Source organism: Urocampus carinirostris, chromosome 12 (genome assembly GCF_059441175.1).
Source record: "Urocampus carinirostris isolate Australia breed hairy pipefish chromosome 12, RoL_Ucar_1.0, whole genome shotgun sequence".
Classification (NCBI taxonomy): domain Eukaryota; kingdom Metazoa; phylum Chordata; class Actinopteri; order Syngnathiformes; family Syngnathidae; genus Urocampus; species Urocampus carinirostris.
In genome coordinates, this window is record NC_142360.1 from 16,618,469 (window position 1) to 16,644,560 (window position 26,092).

At 37.1% G+C, this 26,092-nt stretch overlaps 1 protein-coding gene across 1 annotated transcript in view; it reads left to right on the top strand.

Moving 5' to 3' along the window:
- The window catches only part of col24a1 (collagen type XXIV alpha 1), a 152,555-nt gene that overhangs the window by 118,126 nt on the left and 8,337 nt on the right, over positions 1 to 26,092 (top strand). Inside the window, exons 40-55 of the mRNA XM_088349367.1 lie at positions 2,154 to 2,207; positions 5,568 to 5,621; positions 6,118 to 6,174; positions 7,785 to 7,838; positions 9,002 to 9,055; positions 9,577 to 9,630; positions 11,145 to 11,198; positions 13,368 to 13,475; positions 15,100 to 15,207; positions 15,350 to 15,457; positions 18,348 to 18,401; positions 19,389 to 19,451; positions 20,613 to 20,666; positions 22,205 to 22,240; positions 23,328 to 23,363; positions 25,475 to 25,501. Of these exons, the coding sequence (XP_088205493.1) occupies positions 2,154 to 2,207; positions 5,568 to 5,621; positions 6,118 to 6,174; positions 7,785 to 7,838; positions 9,002 to 9,055; positions 9,577 to 9,630; positions 11,145 to 11,198; positions 13,368 to 13,475; positions 15,100 to 15,207; positions 15,350 to 15,457; positions 18,348 to 18,401; positions 19,389 to 19,451; positions 20,613 to 20,666; positions 22,205 to 22,240; positions 23,328 to 23,363; positions 25,475 to 25,501 (975 nt within the window). The remainder of the gene's footprint in view (positions 1 to 2,153; positions 2,208 to 5,567; positions 5,622 to 6,117; positions 6,175 to 7,784; positions 7,839 to 9,001; positions 9,056 to 9,576; positions 9,631 to 11,144; positions 11,199 to 13,367; positions 13,476 to 15,099; positions 15,208 to 15,349; positions 15,458 to 18,347; positions 18,402 to 19,388; positions 19,452 to 20,612; positions 20,667 to 22,204; positions 22,241 to 23,327; positions 23,364 to 25,474; positions 25,502 to 26,092) is intronic.

The following is a 26,092-nucleotide window of genomic DNA, read 5'->3' on the forward strand; positions in this document are numbered from 1 at the left end:
AGGGGACCTATTGCGTGTGAGGCGAGTGTGCTAACCACTGCTGCACGACGGAAAAACTGTAACAAAATAACTATACAAATAAAAATGACTTGACTTTACTTGAAATAGATCTACTAGTGAAAACACAGAACACGGAATTTGAGTTGAATGAATGGGTTTTATTGTCATTATACACTAGTACTGTACAAACAAATTGAGTTTCTCCTTTCAGTGTAAGAAAGCAATGTAGAGAGTGGCCGGCTAGCTGCACAGTACCCTCAAGTTGAGGCAGGTCTCCATGATTATTAGAATACAAGCGTCACAAATTTAGTGGTTTTCCACATGTAGTAGCTCCAGGTCAACCGTTTTATGGGTAATGGATCTGGCAATGTTGAGATACAGGTTTGGCAGTGGTGGCTTCTGAGAGTTTTTACGTAGCAGTAGACCGGAGCTGCAGCCCTACTATTGCTTTCTCTCGCGACGACACCTCAGTGTTTTCCTGGACCCAATAATAATCCACGGAGCACCCAGTAATGATCAGTATTTCTTTGCATTTTTCTGACTTTACTTAGTCAGATTTCAATTATGAATTCCTTTTCAATGTAACGATCCGCTAAAATAATAGCTGTCACCGTGCTTCACAGTTGGTTTTGGTGGACAAATTGACTTATGCACTCGCTTCGCTGTTTGACTGACAGCATACACCAGCCTATCACAGTTGCGCACATAGACAGTCACGACCACCCAACACACACACACAAAGCGAAAACAACCTGCCCTTGTGATAGCATTTGCTATACGTTGTCTGCTGCAGAACACAACCAAAAATAAAAATTTGCAAAATAAACCCCGATACAATGTGAGATAACTGTAAATACATTCTCAATACACAGGTTACTATAGGTGCTCATAGCCGCAGGATTAATTTGATAATTACATAACCACAGTAAAAATGTTACCACACTGCTTGACTTTACTAGCTTTTGGTCAGAGCGATCAACACATTTTGCCACAGGAATTCCTGAGTGATCCTGATGAACTATGCGTGCGTACGTAAAATATATATATATATATATATATATATATATATATATATATATATATATATATATATATATATATATATATATATATATATATAAAACATTTATATTACTTTTTACTGTAAATAAGTCATTTTTAGTATCTGCTCTTGTACATATATGATACGTTTATAAATAGGACATTTAAAATAAGAAGAGGAGACATCAATGGATTTTGAATTTGCAAAGAAAACAGGAGTTACAAGTAGCCCATCCGCCTTAAATGTGTGGATAACAAAAAATGGCAACATGATTGGTCAATAGTGACAATGATGTAAATAAAACAAAATAACAAAAAAGTGAAATGATACCCATCAAAACAATAAATAGTGAGTCAAAATACTGAACAACTGTGTGCAATAATAGCCAAAATAACACACAACCCTTCCTGAGCAAACAGAATAAAGTATATGAATATAGCATTAGGTTTTTTTATAGTTTTCTCTTTCAACGGAGTACATGAACCAATGTGTGATGGCAACCTTATTTGCTTTTTCCCTTAATTGTTGAATTTTTGAAAGTTTAAAATGATTATTTAAAATACTGTTGTGTTTAAAAATTGACATTTTCAAAGTACTCCCTTTTAGGCATTAGGTTAAACCTTGGTTATAACCTCTAAATGAATCAATTAAGTTAGAAAATTTTTTGATATAGCACACTTTCCAGGAAAACAATCTTGAGACATTACTTATTCACATTTAGCAATATAGAGCTATTTGAAATCAATAAGTAAAGCATCGTAAAAATAGTTCTAGAATCCTTGTTTTTAGTGGTATAAATACATACCGAACATTTTTCCTAAGGCTCGAGAGAGCGCAAAAATAAAAGGAAATTCCAGGTGGAAGGAATCCATTCTTGAGAATCGATTTCTTGACAAAAACAGTTTTCTTGTCCAAACCTATTTCAAACATGTTGTGATAGGTGCGGAGAAAAGATTTATCTGCCCGTCGTAAAAACCACAGCAGGCGTGTGTGCTCGAAGCCAGGGTTATATTTAGTTAAACGGTAGCATGAAGAGACCTTTAACACTGAACCACAATTTTGTGTGTGTGTCTGTGTGTGTTTTTTTCTCTAATTCATTTCAATTTTTAAGGGCCGACCTGGAATCATGGGTACGGAGGGGCAACCGGGATTGGCAGGATACACAGTAAGTTCTCTTTGTGGTTTTGTAAGAAAACGTTAAAAGAAGAAATGTGGAAAAATAACACACTCAGTCTCACATCCCCACTTGAATTGTGGATTTAAGAACGTGTGAAGCTGAATAAACACACTTATTTTGTAAGCAAATAACCTCCTTCTATGTGGGTTTCATCAAGGGATGGGGTGTCCTTAGCCTGAGGACATTCTCACCTTTATTACAAATGATTCATTTTCTAATGCAAGCATAAAGCCAAAGGAGAGACTACTAATCCATATATGTGTATTTTATGTAGAACCGTATTTTCCGCACTATAAGCTGCACCTGATTATAAGACGCTTCCCCAAAAAAGTCTTTAGTCATTGTAATGTTTCATCTACTTGTTTACTTTCTTAAGTGTTGAAAGCAGATAAACAGCAAGCCAAATGTATGAACCAAGGAACGTTTCAAATAGCAGTGTCTGAAATAACATCTGCCCGGACGCCCCGGGCGTGGATCTTTTACGTCGGGCGTACAAGTTACACAATGTCTCTGCCCGAGTGGCCGACAACTTTTTCAAGAAAGAAAAAAATCTTTTGGTTTTACTTTTCTATTCTTTTTTTTTTCAAATCAAATGCTTGCTATTCTGATTTCCAAATCTTCGTTAGGTTTGGATATTTCGTAATTTCAGTTTGTTTGGCAATTTGCATACTCGGCAGCCAATCAGAAGCCTTCATCAAATAACTTTGTGCTTCCGGACTCTCCCGAGTGTTATAAGATCGTGCATCTGCATATCATTTTCCAAAGTAGACGCACAGAGAACACAAGAAAAATGGATAAGTGGCTAGAAATCAAGCCAAAACCTCAGCCCCAGAAGAAAGATTAGAAAGAAGCTAACAAAATTTATGACGCTACAAAACGTAAACGTACATTAAAAGCATCGTGGAAAGTGGAGTTCACGTGGCGGCTGCATCGACTCGCTACAACGGGTCAGGTGTATCGACATTTTGTTCTGTGTACATTGTTACAAAGAATGACAATACAAAGGAAATTATTATTATTATTATTATTATTGTAGTAGACGACGCAACGCAAACCTTGCATGAATGAAGATGAGTAAATACAGGTACATACTGATGGCACGCAATGAATGTTATAAGTAGATTTATAATAAACTTAATTTTAAAGTGTTGTTCTGTTATATATTCTATTTATCAATCCTTAATACTTTGCAACAATGTTTTTTTTTTGCGATTAGTCGTCTAAATGTGTTTCAAGTTGTGAAAAATGAGGCAGGTAACTTTATGGCTGGGCAGGCAACTTTTCTGCCCAGCCATAAAGTTTCAAGTTGTCTGCCCTGGTGTCTGGTAACTTTTTGTCATGAGTTTCAGACATGGCAAATAGTGTTTCAAAAGTTTAATTTCTTAACAAAAAGAGAGCGAAACTGTAGATTAAAGAAAGGTACATTTTTAGAATCAGTGTTTGACATTAAACCCAAATGTGTTCAAACAAGATTTGACCAAGTGATTAAGTCAGACAGTGTCATCTCTTAGCTAACAAAAACATATAAAACTACAACAGATGTTGCATTTTTCTCTAGGTTAATCATTACATTTATTTGGGTAAACTTGTCAATATACTTCAATACACATTGCCAAAGATCTTATATACAAAAATGAACTGCTTTCTGATGGGTTCATGTTAACATTCAACTGAGACCAAATTACTTCCTGGTTTGTCTTTTTCCTAAAAGTGAAAGTCTAACAAAATGGCTACTATCTAGTACTACGGAACAAAAATTACAGTCATATATTTTCTCACACATAAGGCGCCCTAAACTATAAGGCAACCTGCGGCTCAGGAACCATATGCGGCTCTTTAGTGCTGCGCAGTGGCTCCCTGGCTTTTTTCCAAAAAATAGAAATTAAAAAATGTAAGTGGGAATTTTTTTTTCCTTTAATATGGTTTCTGTGGGGGGACAAACATTACACAAACGAACGTTTTGCAGTACAAACGCTGCCCTACTTACGAACAAGATAGGTTCCGGATGATCGTTTGTAAGTTTAATTTGTTTGTAAGTTGCTTCAGTGCTCAGTAGTTTTTATGTTTAAGGTTTATATAAGTATGTTTAAGTTTTGTATAAGTAACCTGTATTGTTTTGTACTTTAAAAAACATTTAATAAAATAATATGCTCTATAAAGATAAATAAAGTTAAGTTTGACTTAATTTTGAAAGATGAGCTTCAACTGTTAGGCGATTTTCTCTTTTGTGGTACTAAATGGCCAAAAAAAAAAGTGTTCCGACCATTTTCTCAACCGCATCAAACTTTCTTATTTCATTTCAAAAGAAACGACTCGCCTCTTTTTCACACTTTACACCAACTATATTGAATGGATGCACAAGATATCAAACAACAAAAATGTCAAAGTTCTTAGCGCGCTAAATACAGTACACATAGTACTGTATGTTTACACACGAACTAGGAAGAGAATGCAAATTTCTTCTTTGGGATGGATGCTGGGTGAGCTCTCACAGCGCCAACACACGCCGGTAGTTGCGGAAAGAAGCACGACAGTTCTGTCCTCTACTTGGAAAAAGGTGCACACAATACAAAATCTAACTTACAGCGATGTCCGGATAGATATTTTTCGATATCCCGAAAATAATGTTCGCATCTGCTCTTTTCTATAAGTCGAATGGTCGTAAGTTCGGGGAGCGTTTGTACTGTAAAAACGTGTAGAATAATTATTACATTTCAACTCCCGGTGTTACTACTTCTCTATGAGACAAAGGGGAATCAACTCCTTTGCTTGTTTCCGTCTCTTTTGTTTTTTCTGTTAGAGCCGAGTTGAGTGAAAACCCCCTTAAAGCAACAGCATCACAATTTAATGCTACACACCTAATTTCAACACAGAAGTCACAATAAACGTGTAATAGCACAATACTGTCATAAGTCCTTTTTGTGGCTCATATAAGGGTTATGTTATGAACGTTACATTTTGTTGTTTTTTTCGAATCCTCAAATTAAAAATGACATTAAAAATTTGATTTCTTTATTGCAGTAGTTTTATTTAATTAAAGAAACGAAACATACAGTATTTTGTTAATATTGTTATGACGTTAAACTTGAAGAGGTGTCCTAAAATAGAGTAGTTACGTGGTGCATCATTCTCCACAGGTTGCGCTGCATTAAAATTTTTGATAGTAGGCTAATATAGCTAGTATAGATACACACAGCACATGTTGCATTCATTTTAAGGCTTATATACTTGGTTGCTTGCTTGCTTGCTTGCTTGGTACATCTAAATGTATTTATTTCATATTTAGAGCCTGTGTTTTGACAGAAATACATGTTATTTATGCCTGTTAAAATTTCCATGTCTGTTTAGGGTCACCCCGGTATGCCAGGACCGATTGGACCACAAGGGCCTAGAGGTGAAAAGGTAATATGAACTGAACACTTTTGAAATCGTAAAGGGGCAGTGTGTATTATTTCATCACTAAATATCACTGTATTGTGCAACTGAGAAAAATTACTAAAAAGCACAAGGAAGAATACAAACTATGGAGACTCTAAGTGACCAATCCACACAGTGTTTCTTCTTTTTTTGCCCAGTCATTTGCAAGTTTTTTTAATTTTTCGGGTAGCCTTGGCAGCAAGATAGTGGACAATTTTGTCAACTCCCACTAAGAAAGGCTCATAATATGTAAAATATATGCTTAATTTTTTAACCTAGGAGTATTTTAAAAATGCGCAACTATGTGACAGTTCGTGTATTTTTGCTCATTTGTTTTTTAAATCACTTTTGTTATTTGTTTTCAATGAATTTCATTTTTTTACCATTAGGAATTACTAAAAGATACACACTGTCCCTTTAAAAAGTTGACAAAAAGTCATAGAGAAGTACATCTTTATGTGTGTGTTCTGTGCTTTTTCAGGGTTTTGCAGGGGAGGACAATAAGACCCCAGGACCACCCGGGCCCTTAGGTGAACCAGTAGGTTTTGCTTTGCTTTCAAAATAATCTATTATGCCTTAGCTCCTACACTCAGTTGAACATGTGCACAACAAATTCTCCTTACATTTTAAAAGAAAAATAATGATATTTGATAATTGTAACTTTGATAATATAAAAAAAAAATCAATTGGTGTGTGTAAATATTTTACATGGTTGGATTTATTACACTCATGGATGTAAGAGGACCATGGTTGCGTATTATTATTGAACGTGATGGCTGCAAGACGACTTTGGTAAGCTACCCCGGCTCTATATTTCCCCAGCATCTTGTTTCAGACAGATCTTGATGTTTCTATGAATAGTCTATTTTTAAATTAAATTCAATTCAAAGTGTTAATTGTCATATGCACAGTAAAGCACCACGTTCCCCTGCACAATGAAATTCTTACTTTGCTATCCACACAGTTACCAGCGAAAAAGAAAATAGAAAATAAGAAATGTACAGCATTTCTTGAATCCCAAGAGTTTAACCTTCCTGATGATATGTGGAATGACGCATTTGAGTGAGTGGTGACATCGAACAGAGACTGTGTCCGTACGTGTCTGAGACATGTATTTGCTTCTTTGCGAGTCGTCCGGATCTTAAGGGGTTAATAAGTTCGACTGAACTATCTGGCTGTTTTGTTGACGTTCCCACTGTAGCGCCTTATAATCCAGTGTGCCTTATGTATGGAAAATATAAGACAAAAAAACTATTTTTGCGGGTGCGCTTTATAACCCAGTGTGCCTTATAGTCGTGAAAATGCGGTCACACAAAATATATTTTCACTCAATCCGTTGTACAATACAATAATTTAACACATAACCCTAAGACCAAAGGGAGTAGACCAAAGCAGAAATACACCTCTTACTACCACTGCAGAAGAATAAAAACTCCGAGGCTCCATCCTCATTCTTTTGCAATGGCATTTTTAAAATCCCAAATATATGTGTCTCTTTGGCGCCACGGTGGTTGGGTGGTTAGGGCACACAGTGCAGAGGTATTTCTTATCCACAATTGTTAACGATTTGAAAAGCTGCTTCTTAAAACTTACAAACTTTCACCTGTGTTTTAATAAAGAGGATCCTGGCCCAACGATTAATAAAAACAAAAGCTAAAAAGAATTCTTAAAAAAAAAAGATAGATATTGCTTCGTGACTGTGAGCATGTGTATACCTTTTAGACTTTTGCAAAAAAAGGCTATGCAAATACAGTATATTGGGTCACAATCTTGACACCAATATGAATTCAGTCATGAATCAATTAATGATTTATATGTTCACAACATAATTACATTTGTTAAACAATTTTTTTTTTCCAAAGCCCCAATGTGTAATATTTGACCACTAGATGGCAACTGTGTTGTCTGGTACGAGCGAGGGCCGGTGATACGGGTCACAGCATGGCGGCATGATGCCGGACAAACACGGCACTGACCTAAGTGGGGATTCCACAGTATAAAGAAAATACAAATATGTGATTTTTTTTTTATAAAAAAATAATTGTTTTGATAGTTAACAGTATTCAAATAGGTGCTGTTTTTTTACTGGATGAAAGGTTGTTCTACCACTAGCAGGCACTAAATATTACTCACTGTTCCTTTAAACAGGGGGCACCAGGAGAAAGGGGAAATCGTGGAGAACCAGGAGATGAAGGATATCAGGTAAGAGGAAAATATACTTGACGTAAATATTGGGCAAAATTGAGGATTATAAAAATGACTCATGTTTAATAACCAAATTTTCTTATGGCAAAACAGTGAGCAGAATTCATAGATACAGGACTAAGACTATTGTATTGATTCAAAGATGAAGTTATCTGATGTTTGCTGTCAATAGAGCAAGGAATATGCCTCAAACCTCGCTGAGTCATGTTTTCATTCATTCAAATCAATTCAAGTCATGTTTATTTATATAGCCCTTAATCACAAAGAGTCTCAAAGGGCTGCACAGACCACAGATTATTTCAAACCACAGATTATTATGACAACATCCCCTGATCTAAACCCTACATCAGGGCAAGGAAAAACTCAAAAACCTCAACATTAGGAGAATGAAGAAAACTTGAGAAGGGACCGCACATGAGGTTATCCCAGTTCCAGGATGACCAGGCTGCAGTGGATTCAAGTGTTTGGTTGGTTGGATCCCTTAACCACTTGGGTCAAACGGGCACCATTTCCTGTGGTGTGCCTTGGGCAAGTAGGGCCTGGTGGCATCCATCCCTCTCCAGGCCAACATATGTTTCCACATGGTCTCAAACCATCCGACCTTTTGGATGCTAGGCAAATGTGCTAACCACCGTACTACGGAAACACTCAGAGACAAATCATTGGGCACAAATCTAAACTCAGTCTGGATAGGCCAAGTCAAGTAGTCACTAGACGTCTCAAAGGGCTGTACAGACTACATACTGTAACAGACTACTATCATTACACCATCCCCTGATCGAAAACCCACATAAGGGCAAAAACATAAAACCTCAGCACGAGGAAAATGAATAAACTTTACAAAGAATGGACTGCACTGCAGATCTCTTCTTGGCTCTTGGGATCACTAACGAGTGAAGGCTCTCAGCAGGAGCATAGGAGGAAATTAAATCTAAGATATGAAGGAGCAAGTCCATGCATAATTTATTATAATACAAACAGAACTTTAAAAATGGCATCTTAAGCTGCAAGGGAGCCGACACAGGTTAGCTAAAATCGTGGTAATGTGATCAAACCTTCTTGTCTTAGTTAAGCCTATTTTATAATAATAAGAGTAATAATAGTAATAATAATAATAATACCCTCCCAGAAAATCTGTGAATAAAAATAATATTTTTCAGGGACACATCGGCACCACTGGACCTCGTGGGGCTTTAGGACCATCGGGCATACCAGTAAGTCAATTAACATCTATAAAACTTCTGTAATCAAGAAAAGTTGCGACTCGTAAATAGTTTTAGCAGTTTGTAAGTTTTAACTGACTTCTTTTACATTTTTTTAACAATTCATTACATAATTGTGTCTCTGCTAATGTTATTGCACTACTTTCTATTGTACTATTATTACAATGTACTCTATCTTTTTAATTATTATTCTGACTTCAACCAGTCTCCAAGTTTCACCTTTTGAATAGTTTTAACTATTTATGCTTACATTATCTTACTTTATATTCTCTTTTAAGTCCTTATTACCTGCTTATCCTAGAGTGTCATGTCTAGTCTCTTTGCAAAACATGTAAACCACATTATTTTCAATGACAACAAATACAATTAAATTAAATAATATTCTTATTAATTATTATTGCGTTGTTTGACTAAATTTCAGATTAAAATGGATATCATAGTATTTATCTAAGGAGACTGGTAATACGCTAGTTTACAAATAAAACATTACCTTATCTTGTGCCTTCATTCAGGGATCTCCAGGTTTTCCAGGGAAACCTGGTCTGAAAGGAGAAGCTGGCGCTCCGGTAAGTTTGTTTGAGTCCTATTTTATTAAATCTTTTTTTTTTTTTTTTGATGAAATGAAAAAGAAGAGTCAAACATATTGATATAAGACAGATGGAATTAGGTTTTACTACAAATTTGGAAATTAGGAAATTACTGCCAAATTCCGTGGACATCCTGAATTCAGGGCTTCCTTGCTTTTTGTACTGATATGTATGTGGGAATTGTATTTTGTTGTTCTTGCTCATCGGCTCTTTGGAGAGATCAGAGCGTGTTCGGAATGCGGAAGTGGATCTCCCGGAGCGGGGGATCAGAGCGTGGTCGGTGGTCAAAAACGGGTCGTTAGCCGGGATGGGAGATCAGAAGGTGGTCGGTGGTCAAAAATGGGTCGTTAGCTGGGACCTGAGATCAGAACGTGGTCAGTGGTCTAAAACGGGTCGGAGCCGGAGATAAACGGGGAATCAGGATCAGAGGAGTGGTATACGGATGAAAACACGGGACCGACGGGAGCCAGAATTAAAGTGCTTGCCTTGCGTAAGCAGAGGTTCGCTGACGGACTGACAAAAGGCAAGTGAAAGCACTGAGCTAAAATAGGAGGGAAACCAATCAGGTAACCAGCAGCAGCTTGCGCTTCCTATTTCAGTTTTATTATTTAGTATTTCTGGAGTAGCATATCAGGATTATTTTTGTTATATTTATATGGTTCTATTAATGTTGTAGTATTTTTTGTAGTATAATTGTAGTGTTGTTCCTGTAGCTTTTCTGTAGTAGTATTTCTATCATATTTTTGTGGTTGTATTATTGTAGTAGTATTTTTGTTTTGCAGTGTTTCTGTTGTAGTATTTATATAGTATTTCTGTAGTATTACCATTTCTTTTCTTAATTCAAAGTGAAATAATATATTAACTTATTTATATTTAATATTAATATTTTAAGCACTAAATCTTGTTTGTAGTTCTGTAGCAGCTTTGTAGTATTTTTGTAGTATTTCTGGAGTAATGTTTTTGTAGTACACACACAAAGGGACAATAATAATAATAATAATAATAATTTCCTTGTATTGTCATTCTGTGTAACAATGTACACAGAACGAAATGTCGATTGCACCTGACCCGTTGTAGCGAGCCGATGCAGCCGCAGCCAACAGAGGGCGCCGCCGACCACTTTTTAAGTCTTAGGAATGACTCGGCCGGGGCGCGAACCCGAACCTCCCAGTCTCAAAGCGGGCGCCTTACCATCTAGGCTACAGTACCAGTTCCAAGAAAACAATTTTTTTAATTTGTAATACTTTACATATTTCTATATTTAGTGCCATGATGGATATAACAGTTTTGTCCGGCAGACTGGATTAAAAAGCCTGACAGGTCACATGTGGCCCCCTGCCCGTAGTTTGCTACCTCCGTTCTATACTGAATATCTTCCTGGAAATGTTATGTAAAATGAAAGGGGAAAAGTTGATTTTACTTTCGGCCTCAGTTATACAGTTGGGTATGTTGTGTTTATCTGATGCTCAATGTGTGTTTCTTTGCTTGTTTAGGGTCCAGCAGGAAAGAAAGGAGCGAGGGGCTTGAATGGAGCACCTGGCGTCGAAGTGAGTATTTTAGGGTGGCAATTAACGATCAATAAAAATTTAAATATTGGGCAAAACACGTTTATTTAATCATTACTGTGATTCAATTTTAATCTTCTTTCAAATGGGATTTAGAGTTAGGAACACACCCTGGATGGTGCGGAAACACAGTGCAGGAACATGAATCAGAACAATCAATCCTTTATTTGAGAAGGTTTGGGTAAATGGAACAGTATGTAGAAGGCCAGAGACAAACAATCATGGTCCGAAATGCAGACGATGGTTTGGTGATTCAGTAGACCCAAGCAGCGAAGGTGACAATCCATGAGTTCATTAGGTGGTACTTGTCTCCCAAGGGTTCGGTACAAACAATGACAAACAGCTGAGACAAGAGTGTTTGGTACGTGACAAGAAAGACAACAAGCTAGGGGTACTAATAAAGGGAAGAAGTTGAATTAAAATAGGAAGAAAAACCATAGGGTAACACTGGCAAGTGACAACGGAAGGTGGGTGGAAATTAGAACCCGGAAGTGAGTTATCAAATAAGGAAAGGCAAGTGAGAGAGAAAGAGAATACAGAGAATACGAACCTGAATGCGGGATCGTGACAGGTGGCTTTTTAAAGCTTTTTTCCTTGTCTCACTGACTTACCCCAAGATTACTGACACCTAAATGTAGCGCCTTACTTTGAAAGTAACTATGCAGTTACAAATTACCATATATACCTGCATAGAATCAACCCCCTAAAATTGCTTTAAAATAGCCACATACTAAAAGAAATAGAAGAAAATGTGTACACCAACATGTAGAAGCAATAAACCATTCATATTTCTTGGCTTGTGCAATCTTAAAAGCATGCAAACAAACACTCCAGATCAATTTTGTCTCTGGGCTTTAAACATCTGCAAGGTCTCCTTCTCCATTTTGGGTACTGTCCTAGCCCTTCCCTTTTTTTCTCCAGGAATCATCTTGTTTCCTCAACTTAACTCTGATTAATCCGGGGTTGGCTCCCATACACATTGGTTCGACTGTGCACAATACATTATGCGTCAATATTTCTGCACAACCGATGTGTCGCAACACCTGACGATAGGAGTTATTGGGTGACCAAACCCTCAAACTCTCACCCCTAATGCCAATCGCCAAGCAGGGAGGCAATGGGTACTAATGGTGTAAATCTTAGGTATGACTCGGTCAACGCTCGAACCTATGACCTCCCAGTCCCTACCACAAGGCCACTTGGCTGTTTTTGGGTGGGGTTTTTCCTGGCATTGTGTTTAAAACAAGAAGAGCACATTTTTACCGTAAGTTCTAAGCTCACGTTTTCGCAGTTGATTTACCGTTGGTTTGTTGTTCCTGTATAAGCCACGCCCCCTTACCCCATTCTTTTAACACTATAAAAAAAATACAATTGTTATTCTAAAAAACTGATTCCGAACACAAGTCAAGAGAGTCGGACCAAAACCACAATGTAATGAAAATGCAAATACTGTATCAATGTCAACAAAACAACTAATATTTTCCACTACTGGTACACTATATTTTTGGTTATGCAGTGGTTAGCACATTCGCCTAACACGCGATAAGTCCCCAGTTCAAGACCAGATGAAAACCTTAGACACACCACAGGAAAGGGTGCCCCTATGACCCTAGTTGTTAAGGGATCTACCCACCCACCATAATCTTATACCCCTCTAACATCATTGTTAGTGATAGTTAAAATGGGAGGAAGGTATTGACCCAAAGACATTAGTATCAATCCGATCCAAATACTCACTCACTATCGATTAGCTCAACCTGCCCATCGCTTCTAGAGGAAATTTTCATCCCTTAGCTCTTGTGCATGATCACAAGAACGAATGCCCAAATTCTCTGTTTAACCTCTCAGAATGCACTATGCAAATCAGTCTTGCTAGCATCTCGAGTAAAAATTGTAATCATGGGATAAACTCGATTGCCATTTCCAAAGTATAAGCGTGATACCAAGCTTGGTCATACGATGTTGCAAAAATGAAGGAGAGAAAAAAAACATGATAAGTTGTGAATATAGAAAAGAAAAGTATCTGTCAGCATTTTGTGGTTCTTCATTGCACACGCACTTCAAAATAAAAATACTGTGCTGGTTCAAATCAGCATTAAGCTAAATTTCAGAAAATGAACTATTTCATTTACTCACATTGATGTCTTGCAGGGGCCACATGGTCTACCTGGACCCAAAGGCATGAAGGGATACCCTGGACCTGAAGGTCCCTCAGGACTTACTGGCCTACCAGGACTACCAGGAAAACAAGGAAGACGGGTACATATGGAGATTTATTTTCCCAACGAATTAATTATATATTTAATACGGCCAATGTATTTTTTCTATTTAAGATGAAGATGAAGTATTAAGAAAATGAATCTGTAATATATAAGATAAAATAATACTGCTAACAACAACTTAAGAAACTAAATATTTGACTGGATACATTTAAATAACAAACATGGCTTGAAGGTGGAAACTTACCCAATGTCTCATGAGAAGTGCAGACACTATCCTTTAAGCTTCTGTTCAACAACTATGATGATCTCCTCCCACGCCATGGAAACCCCTTATTTTGCTTTTCAATTTAGGTAAAATAATTTCCGATTTGAGTGCAAAAAAGGATGAATTAAATCATTAAACCATGGGTCGAACCAGAAGGTAGCTAGCCAATCATACTCTGGTGCAGACGTACATCTAAAAACATTAGCGTGGGGATTTTTAACCCTGCCTAACTAATCAGCAAAAAGGTAGCATCCATATCAACCCGCATTACCTTTTATTTCATATCAAGGCTGGGGCCACAAACTATCCTCTTGAAAATGGCCTGCAGGCTGCAAGTTAAAGACCCAAGCTGTAGTTGGATCTCTGACGTCTATATATACCGTATATTCCGCACTATGTGGCGCATCACCAAAAAACTGTCTTGTCATATATATTTTTCCTATTTTTCATAAGGTGCACCTGACTATAGGACGCAGAAATCGAAGTACAGTAAGAGCTACTGTGTACAGTATATGGTACACATTAATGCAAAGCATGAATGCAACGGAATATTATGTGGCGCTGACCTAAATTGCAAAACAATAGTAATCAAACCCAAGGTGTGGCGGTGAGAGCGCTAACACACTACTACTAGACCACTAGTAGTACAGATGAAATACGAAATGGCAATCGAGTTCATCCCATGATCACAATTTTTACTCAAGGTGCTAGCAACACTGATTTGCATAGTGCATTCTAAAGGGTTAAACAGTCTTCATCTGTGCGCCAATAACCTCTTGGTTTAATATGGATGTGTACGTAAAAGATCTTGTATAGTATTTCAATGAAATACTTGGTTTTCTCCATTCTTTAACAATTGTTGGCGAAAAAGTGGAGAGTGCACTATAAAAATCAGTGATCCTGCACCATGAGTAAAAAAGTCTTATAATGAGATAGGGCTCATGCCTTGTCAGATGTCATTGTCATTGTGGTCTAGTTAAAACGTGTAGGAACTCTGCCACAACTTTTGTTTGATTCCTGTTGCATTCAATGTTTTGTCATTTACGTAAGAGATGCCTATCGAATTGATCGATCGTTGCTCAAATATGGGAATGTTATGTAAGTAACGCATACCTATAATTATTGTACTTTATCTTATCCACCGGATTCTAAGGTATGTAAGGAGCACTATCAAATTCTTGGTCTAGCTGGGGTTTTTGCAAAGCTTGGAAAATACGTTATATTATCCATTATTTATCCTCACAAAATACAAATATTTTTATTTATTATTCCCTAAGCTTAAAGCAGCATAACAAAGTTGTAGTTCATTCTTTATTTGGCGACTTGTATTACATAGAACGTGTTCGTGTTGGTGTTTCAGTTATGAAATATTTTATTTTCTGTGGGCTATTTTAAGGGCCAGCAAGGATTACTGGGGCCAATTGGTCCTGTTGGACGCCCAGGTCCTCGAGGGAGTGTTGGACTCACAGGACAACCTGGAGAAATTGGGCCGCCGGGTTCAAAGGTGAAACAGTAATTAATTAGAGATGTAAAGAGTGAAAAGCATTAACTTTACAGTATATGTTTTAATTTTTTCACTGATAGCATTAGACCTAATATTTTTGATTGTTTAGAACCCAACTTTACCAATAACTTTTTATGTCAAGGGCGAAATCGGCCTTCCAGGAGATCGGGGATTGCCAGGGCTCAGAGGCCTGCAGGGGGCTACAGGTGACCAGGGCCTGAAGGGTGAGACAGGACCCAAAGGGCAACCAGTGAGTACTTTTGAGACTTATGTTAAAGTGGGCAATTTATCCCTGAAGTAGAATTTCTGACTTTATAAAAACACACACACACATTTACAGTTTTCATCCACAATTTATTTTCGGTGAACAGTCCAGAAAAAAATCAGTACTGATCATATTTTATGTAATCAAATACTCAACATTAATACCTTTTTCCGCTGAGGTAATAATTATTACGTCTTGTCTAAGGTATAAAATGTGTAGCGCGCTGTTGGGTGGTCATTTTTTTTAAACACTGCCACATGTAGGCCAGAGTAGCAACTCTACTACCAAACCTTCAATATTGCACCTGTGCCTAGTTGTCCTCTGCTTCCTCAAGCAAAAAGGTTAAAACAGAATATTATTTTTATATATATATATATATACACACACACACACACACACACTAGAAAGCTCCTCACCATACACAGACGGTACCCCAAGTCCATCACTTAGAGGCTATACAATAAGTGGAAAGAGGGAGGCAAGAGCTAGTGAGCATCAATGCCACGGTTAAAGATGAAACATCTAATATCCAAGATTGCATTAAACATTTAGCCCCAAAAGATGACCTGTTGAATGTAATGTCTCAGGGAGCAGAACACTAATAAGAGTGTAGAGAAGGAGGAGCAGACATCCAAAAGGGACAAGCCCCTCCACCGAATGTAGCACCATCACATAGAGTAGGTGACTGACATCAAGAAATCCTACGAGCGGCCGGCTGCAGGACTGACAGACAGCACAGAAGCTCTGATCATGGCAGCACAAGAACAGTTTGATCCGTTTGAGCCACTCTTTCAGTTGAAGGGTTACTGCCCTGAGTGCCCCCACCACCATAGGGACAACGCTGGCATTGACCTTCCACATCTGTTTGAAAACAAGAGCTATAGAGGCCAGGATCCACATGGGTAGATCAGTTCCAAGATGCAGACTGTGGAAAGACACCCCTGAAACAGTCCAGCATTGTGACATGCTGTAAGATGCTATCTGGATCCAGAACACGAAAAACTGGAGATGTACCCAGGGTTAGAAGAGCAGCTGGAACAGATGTGGAGGGTCAAGGCCAGTATGGTCCCCATGGTAGTATGGGCACTCCAGGCAGTAACCCCCCAAGAGGAAGAGTGGGTCAAAGAGTTCCCTAGAACATCATCTCAAGCCTCAGTACAGAAGATCACAGTCTGCGACACAAGATACTGCGCAGAGCTCTCAATCTCCCAGGCCTCTGGTAGAGGACCTGAGTCTGAGAATTACACAAATACAACCCCACCAGGCGTGAGGTTTTTTTAAACTATAAATGAACTCTGATCTAGTTTATTATTATTTGTATTCCAATTCTTATTACCTCACATTTACAAGTTTCATCAACTATTTGTTGAAAATATGGCCACTTTTGTTGAAAATCTGATGTATTAAACTATTATCAGATAAAACTGTTTTAAGAGTTATTTGCTTTTTTACCCTTCACCCAGTCTGTTAAAGTTCTCTTAAATATATCTTTCGTTGATTTGGTGCTTTTGGTGTGGTCAGAAACGCATTTGAATTGTTTCCACCCTAAATGTAGTCAAATATTTTTATGAGAAGGCCGCGGTTGGAAACATGACTCTGGGTAAGGCCAAGTTATGTAAGACCCACACACTCCAGAGACCCAAAAAAAGGTGATCCACTTTACTTATGTAACTTCCCTTAAAAACAACAACATTCAATCCTTTGCTCTTCCCGCCCTTCCCTGGATTTTTCCATTGATGTTTCTGTAACACAGAACAGGCTTCGGCCCTTGGGTTAGATCGTTTTACACCCTTTAGTGAATAGAATTGGTTGGCCAGAGAAGCTGGTTGAAAATGGATCTGTCTGGAGGACGTTGAAGACTTGCTGGGTAAACATTGTAGCTGCCACCCTAAACAACAGACAGGACTTTGATGGAATTGGGTGTAGACACTGAACCCGTATACGTGTGTCCACTCATGCGTATCAACATGAATTTTGGCTTACTCTATTGTTGAACTAGAAATGAAACATTTTCAAAGTGCCCTACTTACTTTGAAATGCAGAGGAGTTGTTATAAGCACAGAAGACTTCTTTCTGAGACGGGGGTGGCCTAAGATAATCAGACCATGTGCTGTCTAAAAAATAATGATATACAGTGATACCTGTTCATTTGAACCGAATTTTTTCCAGGATCTTGCTCTAGCAAAACTGCTCGTGTATTAGCGAATGTTCCCTGTATGAAATAATGAAACAATAATTGGTCCATTCCTGTCCTCCCTAACGCATCCAAGTGAACCCTAAATAGCTGCACACACATCTTCCTGATCACTAAAAAACATTCAAATTGTAAGTAACACAAAAAATACAGTGATAAGATCAATAAGAATATATTAACGCAATAAAATGTAAGTTTATTATGAGAGGAAGTCGGCAGTTGCTACGAAGGTGTATGCTTAGTGGTGAAGTAGGGGGAGCTTTGACAAAGAATCGGGTAACCTTATAGATTTTCTGCCTATTCCAGATCGTCTCAGTCTTTGGTAGCAGACGACATGGTCATCGTAGATAGCTTGTATTAAAGTAGAATTCTACATAGTCTGTCTGTGAATAAATGTGTGCCGCATTGTATTTGTAAGGTTAATTATCGCTTGATAAGGGGAATTGCAATCATTTATCCGGGAGCAACTGGGAGGTAAGATATCAAGAGACTGTTGATGCTCATGACTAGGATTATCCATCGTACGTAAAGCAAGATTTTTCTCTCAAATAAAACTTGTATATCGAAATTCTCATGTTTAAAGGTGCCCGTATAAAGAGGTACTACTGTATACTTGTTTGTGCAAACCTTTTTGGATTACATGAAACACGAATGTTAATATTATGAATTTTGTTTTGCCAGGGGCAACCAGGTCATCCAGGGATGCTTGGTTTAGAGGGCTTTCCTGGTCCAAAGGTTGGTCTAATAGTAGGAGTACTGTAAATTCCGGACTACAAGCTGCTATTTTTTGCTACATTTTAAGCACTGTGGTTTTATCTACGTCATGGCCTATATTTTTTTCATGGCGGCACCGAGGAAAACAGTGAGCTGCTTTTTTTCCCACAACGCATGCGCTCTAAATACACACTGCAGAGACTTCTGGAAACATTTATGATGCCCTTCTAGAGGAGAAATTGCTCTATTTAAGCCAATGTTATCCATTTAATACATAACAGGAGAAAACTGAGGGTTTAACTGTACTTTATTCAATATCGACTATGTCTTCACGATGTTTCAACTTTTTCACCCACAAATCAAGTCTTTAAATTCTAAATCCAAATTGAACAGCTGTGGAAGTTATCTATCAAAAACGCTTCTGTTCCCTTTCCATATTATCGGAGGCAATGTCAGGTCACTGGAGTTTCCTTTAGTCATCGCGCAATGATGAAAAGCAAATACAAGGAAATTCGTCACCGCGGCAACCACCGATGACGACAGTACAAAACAACGTCTGTGTTGCAATCTGGCACTGTTCTGCAGAGTATAGTTGCCCTGGCGCTGACGTTAAATCATATATATATATATATATATATATATATATATATATATATATATATATATATATATATATATATATATATATAGGGCTGATATTTTGTATTTTTTTTCTGCGTAGTAGTACATATGTGCTAGTTTTTGTAATCGCTCTGGTAGTCTCCATCTTGACTGTTCAAATAATCTTAAAACATATGACGTAAACAAATTGCAGTAAAGCTGAAAAGAGCTTAACGTGTGTGTTCCGCAGCCAAAGGCGTTGAAGCCAAATTTCCCACATCACTGCCTTAAAATGGGGTGTGGCTTTTCAGCAGGTGTGCTTTGTGGTCTTGAATTTACCATATTTAGTTAAAGCGATTTCTACAGAGACACATATGAAATTAAATTAAATATTGCATTTTGCCTCAGGGTCCAAATGGTGACGTGGGATTGAAGGGCTTCATTGGTCCTAAAGGCCCCATTGGTACTCCGGTATGTATTCTGCACAAAATACGAACATCAGACCAAGACTTAGACATTTTATAGCACATGACTTTGTGTGGACTGTATCCAGTAAATTACATCGAGTACATTTTATCCTAAATTGTTTTTTTCTTCAAAGCCAAGTACTGTTTTATTTTTTTCATTTTTAAAATTGCATTTGACTTATTTTTGTATTTATTACTTAATATATCATTAATTTTGATTATTTTTTAAATACATTTTTAAATTTTACTTTTATTTTTCAAATTATGTATTTTTCAGATTTTTTTACTTTTATCTCAAAACTTATTTTCATGTTTTTCTTAATTTTTTTATTTAGCATTTTCATTTTTTTAAGTGTATTTTACTTTTATTTTTCACCTATTTTGTATGTTTTTCATTCATGGTCATTTTTTTGTTCATTTAAAAAATAAGGTACTTTTTATTTATCTACTTATTACTTTTTTAAACGAATGTTTTTTCTTTTATTCTTTTCTTTCAATCTATTCTGAACTGTTGTATGAAAAATATATCTTCCTTTTTTTATGATATAATTTTTTTAATGTTATTTTCATTCTTTTTTTAGGGTAATTTTGTATTTTTATTTTACTTTTATTTCTTTTTTACTTCTTTTTCTATGTGTTAATCTGTCCTGAAACATGAAAACCTTGTTTGATTACATTTAGTTTTATTTTCTGTCAAAAATCATATTGACATTCATCATTGTTGTTAACATTGCTAATGCTGATACCAAGAATTAAATCTCATTGGCCCAGCTGACCCTTTTGCCATTCTAAATATGCTACCAGAGCATATAGTATGTACTGTCTGCGGTATAAGCTTTTTCTATGTTTTTGTCAGGAAAAAAAAGAAAACTAGTTTAAAAAATAGCATCTACTTGATGTGCTTTCCCTTCTACGCAATAAAAGTACGACGAGTGAAACTTTCTCATAATGTAATCGCAGCCAAGTATAATTTGTGCAATGTTTACATTGGGACCAAATATAGTCTTCTTAATTTTACAGTGCAGACTTCTTCTAGATCTTGTATCGAGTATGTATTGAGAAGGTGTGCCGTATAGTCAGATATATAACAAACTGTTTCTTGTAATAATCTCCATTTTTTTATTGCATTAAAAAAGATAAGCCATATTTACAAAACATTCTTCAGGGATTCGCTGGACCAGTAGGGCCTGACGGAAAGATGGGCCCAATGGGAAAACCTGTAAGTGTTTAGTCTATAATTATTGGTTGTTGTTGTTGTTGTTGTTGTTGTTTTTTTTTAATAAAACAGGTCTATTCTATTTTAGCTAATAGGGGTGGACGATACTTATTATTTCGGTATTAATTAGATCCAAGTAAATACAGGGTAGTATCGATCGTTACTGATCCAAAACCGATACTTTTACTCGGAAATGCTGTGATCATTGAATAACTCAACCCGCAAGTGTATAATTACAATAAACTAATCACGAAGAACCAGTTCAGGGTGTCCCCTGCCCACTGCCCGAAGACAGCTTGGATGGGCTCCAGCACCCCAGCGACCCTACTGAGGATAAGCGGTGCAGATTATCACAAAGATATAAGGCATTACAATGTTTTATTTTTTATCAAATTACTGCAAAGTTTAGCATAATAGACAATAAATTATTTGATTCTAACGGTGTCAAAACAAAAGTCAAGACAGTTAAACCAAAATAGCAGCAATGTAACAAAAATACAAATATAACAATGTCAACTGTCCGGACCAGAACGGAGACAGGACCCACTTGTGTTGCGTTTCCCACAAGTTTGATTGGAAGAAAGAGAAAGGGTTGCGCCCACGATCCAGTGATTGCTGGAGCAGGTCGCTCTGAACGCGGAAGTGGATCTTCCGTGGCGAGCGATGGCGGTGTCGGGAACGGAAAACTGGTCAGTAGCCGGGACAGGAGAGCAAAAACGTGGTCAGGGTTGGAAGTGAGTCGTTAGACAGGAAAAGAGAGTGGACGTGGTCAGGGACAAAAAGAGGTCGAAAGCCGGGGCGGGAGAGTAGACGTGGTCAGGATCAAAAACATGGTGAAGCCTGGGGGACAGACAGGAGCAAAAAATAGGTGGGAGTCAGGGTCGAAAAAGGCTTGCTTATTGTTGACTGAGGTCTGCAGACGGACTGACAAAAGGGGACGGATAGGAGAGGGTATAAATAGGGATAGGGAACCAATCAGAGTCCGAGGCAGTTGGCGCCAAAGGAGCGGGCACAGGTGATGCATATCGGTAATCATGACAGTCAACATGATAATTATACCGTCCATTGCACAATATTTTGAAAATAAAGTCAGAAAGTGCAAACCGTGTAAAGTATACAATGTAAAAACATTTATCAGTACCAATAATAAAATAATTCTACTACAACTACTGTTTCAGAACAAAAGTTTCAAGAGTCATATTTGAAAAATCAGCAATGTAATGAAAATACAAATATTGTATAACACCGTCAAAAAGACAACTACAATTCTTTAATTGCACGGAATTTTGAAAATTAAGTCAGCAGTGCAAAAAAGGTGTAAATACAATTAATTCTATTTGAAAGTTATAAGTTATAATACATGTATAATATAACAATCCACGAACAACATTTTTGCAGTGCCAGTTGATAGAATATATAGATATTTGGAATGATCCGGCCACCCTTTTTAGCTAGTAGATGGACTGTTTAAAGTGTATACAGTACGAGATACGTTATGTTGTCGTTTTTCGTGTTCTATTTTCCGTTTTCTATTTTGATAGGGCCCTCGAGGTCCAAGAGGAAGCGGTGGTGAAATGGTAAGATTTGAATTCGACCTTTTGTCAATGTATAAAAAAAAATTGAGTTTCATGATAACAGGTATAATGTCCAATTATATTTTATGATCAGACTCCGATGAGGCATGAGGGCTTATGTCAGGAGATTATTCATTGAAAACTCACTCCTGGTTCTATACATCATGCAACCACTTGTGCCTTTGAATGAATTTTGGATGATGAAATGCAATGTAGGCTGAACTACAATAGAAGCTTAAAGGTTGGAGGCAAAGTTTTTAAAAATTGAAAGTTAGATATTTTCTAATTAGATATGTGGTAGCAATGCCCAACTCAGTTTAAGAGCCTTTGCGCTTCTTTCCAACACGCCTACAGACGCTGCTTGACTTACGAACGAGTTCCGGCCGATCGTTCGTAAGTTGAATTTGTTCGTAAGTTACTTCAGTGCTATATTTTGTATGTTTAAGGTTTACATAAGTATGTTTAAGGCTTGTATAAGTAACCTGTAATGTTTTGAAACTGAAAAATAAACGTTTAATAAAATAATATGCTCTATAACGTTACAAAGCAGGCTGAATGATAAAGCATAGTACTGAAAAAGTTACAGATTAGGCGTTGACATTCTGTGGTCAGTGAAGCCCTTTGACACTCCTTGTGATTAAGGGCTATGCAAATAAACATGACTATAAAGATAAATTAAGTTACGTTTAACTTACTTTTGGAAGAGTTAGGCGACTTCCTCCTCCGTGGTAATAAGTGGACGAAAAAAAGCGATCCAACCATTTTCTCAACAGCATCAATCTTTCTTATTTTACTTTCATTTTAAAAGAAACGACTTGCCTCTTCTTTACACTTTACACCAACGTCCCGAGGTGTGAATGAGCATGTGAGTTGTATGTTTCCGTGTGCTCTGCGACTGGCTGGCAGCCAGTTTATGGTGTCCACTGCTCACAGCCCGATGGGCTCCAGCACCCCCGCGACTCTACTGAGGATAAGCGGTGCAGATAATGGATGGATGAATAGAGACAACTTTATTTTTCCTTTGTGTTTACAGTCAGTTTTAGAAGGATGGGATTGTCCCAATTTACTGTTTACTTTTCTTATGTTTTAGGGACCCCAAGGGCCGCTTGGCAGTCCAGGACCCAGAGTAAGTTGTGATGCTTTCATTTTTCAAATGAATTCCTGGACTGTGTGACTGAAGCTTTTTAGTGAATATTTGAAATTTGATTCAAAACACTGCCTAACAACTTTTAAAAAAGCACAAAAATGTGCTAATTTGGTGCCACTCTTATTCCCATTGGCCACAGCACTCAAATAGCTGGCTACATGTTTTCCCGTTTGCTATTTTTTTTTTTTTATATATTCACTTTATTCATCAAGATATGTATTATATATAATAGAAAACCCCCTCTGAGCTATTCATTTTACATTTGTGGGTTTTCAATGCTTATTTTCAAATGTATTGCAGTTCAAAAACAATTTAATAAAATAGTTTATTAATTGACAAAAAAGAAACAAATATAACATGTACTCTGAATGTCTTCATGTTTGTTTTCTTCATAACTGCGTATTGTCCCTGCTAGTGTAAAAATACTAATCTCCATTTTTTGCGTCATGTTTTATTTTTCCTGAATGCAATGGGCAAAATAAATGCATATCATTTATAAAAAAAATACAGATATGTCCTTTTAGAATGGCAGTGATGATTTAAGAAAAAATGCATATATTTCCCCTCATGTACAGCCGAGGCATCGTATTCACCCCCGGGCCCTTTTACCAAATGTTTTAACCCAATGCAGCCTGCCATTCAAAAATTTGGCCCATTGCTGCGCTAGACAAATACAATAGTAATTAACAATTGAATAAAAAAGTAAGTTTAACTGTTTAACCTTCAAATGTTGGTTAACCACACTTTTTATGACCTTAGATAACAGAGCACCTAACAATTCCTTCTTCTAAATTTGATTACACAATAAACCATTTGCTGCGCGGGCCGGTCTAATAGAATGTTGGCAATACTTTAAATGCCGCAAATAGTCTAAAGAAGCTAATCTAAACTATTAAAAACCTACGGAATTCATTGCAATATAACCAGGTAAAAGAAGCTATATTTTCTCAACGCTCTGTCAGTAATCTTGCCTTTTCAACAGGCAGAAGAAGACAAAAAATCTTTATATGAAAATCTCAGTTACATGAACATTAAACAAAAGAAGCTGCTTATGCTAGTTGCTAATGTTGTGCTAGTCGCAGCTAACAGCCCCTAAAGCTAATAAGAATAACTGCAACGTCAGCTTCTAAAGCAACGCTAGTTGCTAAAGTTGTGCTAGTCAACCCCAAAGCAATGGTAGACAATACAAATACTAAGGCAAACAGCTGGCTGCCAATGCTAAATATGTGCGCTACTTTTGGAAGAAAAGATCGTTTTTGCTTTGTGTGTGCATTCATTTTTAATTTTCCACTTTTTATGAGAAAATTGATGCCAGAACCTGCCTCGCAATGGTAGTTGATACTTTGCAGGCACCGTCGGTAGTCTATAGTTTATATTTTAGCAAAAGTAGGCCACATCGACTACCAAAAAAACAATAATATTTTTGGGGAATTGTACTTGATTTAAGTTTCTGTAATGCAGTGGTTAGCACAATCGCCTAACATGCGAAAGGTCCCCGGTTTGAGACCGTGTGGAAACATTTGTTTGCCTGGAGAGGGATGGGTGCCTATAGGCTGTACTTGCCCAAGACCCACCCTACTATCTTAGTGGTTAAGGTATCCAAAGAAACAATAAAGTACAACAATTTATCAACCATATAATACACCATTTTCAAATAAAAATGTCATATAGTGAAAAAAACACAAGGATTCCAGGTCTATGATACAATAATTTATCAAGATCATCTCAGGGGCCGTAGGAAACCTTCTTCTGGGGCACATCCGGCCCCCGGGCCTTATTTTTTACCAAGGCCAAAGAGGGGAGAGTTGAGCTTGTTCAAGTTTTGTCTTGGTAATTGTATCTTTTCTCAGGATAAAGGTGAGAAGTGGTGTTTCTATGTTATCATGCTTCTTTAAATCAGCAGACTGATTTGTTGTCCAAATCGATATATTGTGCCGGTTATATTCAAAAGGCAACAAATTTCTATTAAACTAAGACTATTCTTTCATCTATGTGGTCTCCAAAATTATAGAAACTCTACTTGCTTGGTTTAGTGATGTTACTTTATCTACATTTGTAGATGATGGTGTTAATGTTTTCCTTTTTTACAGGGTCCCCCTGGTGCTCCTGGTCCTACTGTAAGTACAACTAGAAAATACCCATGATAACTTTTAAATAGAAATATGAGATACTATCAAAATCACCTTGGGGTTCTGTGTAGCCATATAATCTAGATTTTGGGCTAGGTAACTAAATGGCTGAGCAATAATTAACCATGTTATGCAGGGGTTTGTTTCTAACTCAGTTTAGCTCAGAGGCCACAGGGTAAAAACATTCTCACCGGGGTCAGACTAGTCGTAAGATTTGATTATAAAACAATTATAGTATGTTTTTTTCATCAATATGTTTTTCCTTCACTAAGATATAATCTTGTGTGGTGTTTATCAACTGTGCATTTGTAAAAATAAATAAGCCTAATGAGAGCAAATCAGTAGCAATGATAATATCGGGAAAATTGTCCAACAGAAGTGATAGAAAGATTTGATTTCAAATTGACAAATTAAGGGTTTAAATATTTGGGAGTGACTATTACACCACATTCAACACAGCTGTTTGATGCAAATATGTAAACTTGATGAAAGAAATAAAGAAGGATTTGGAAAGATAGGAAATTAAGCCTTATTGGAAGGGTAGAAACAATTAGAATGAACATATTACCAAGACTATTA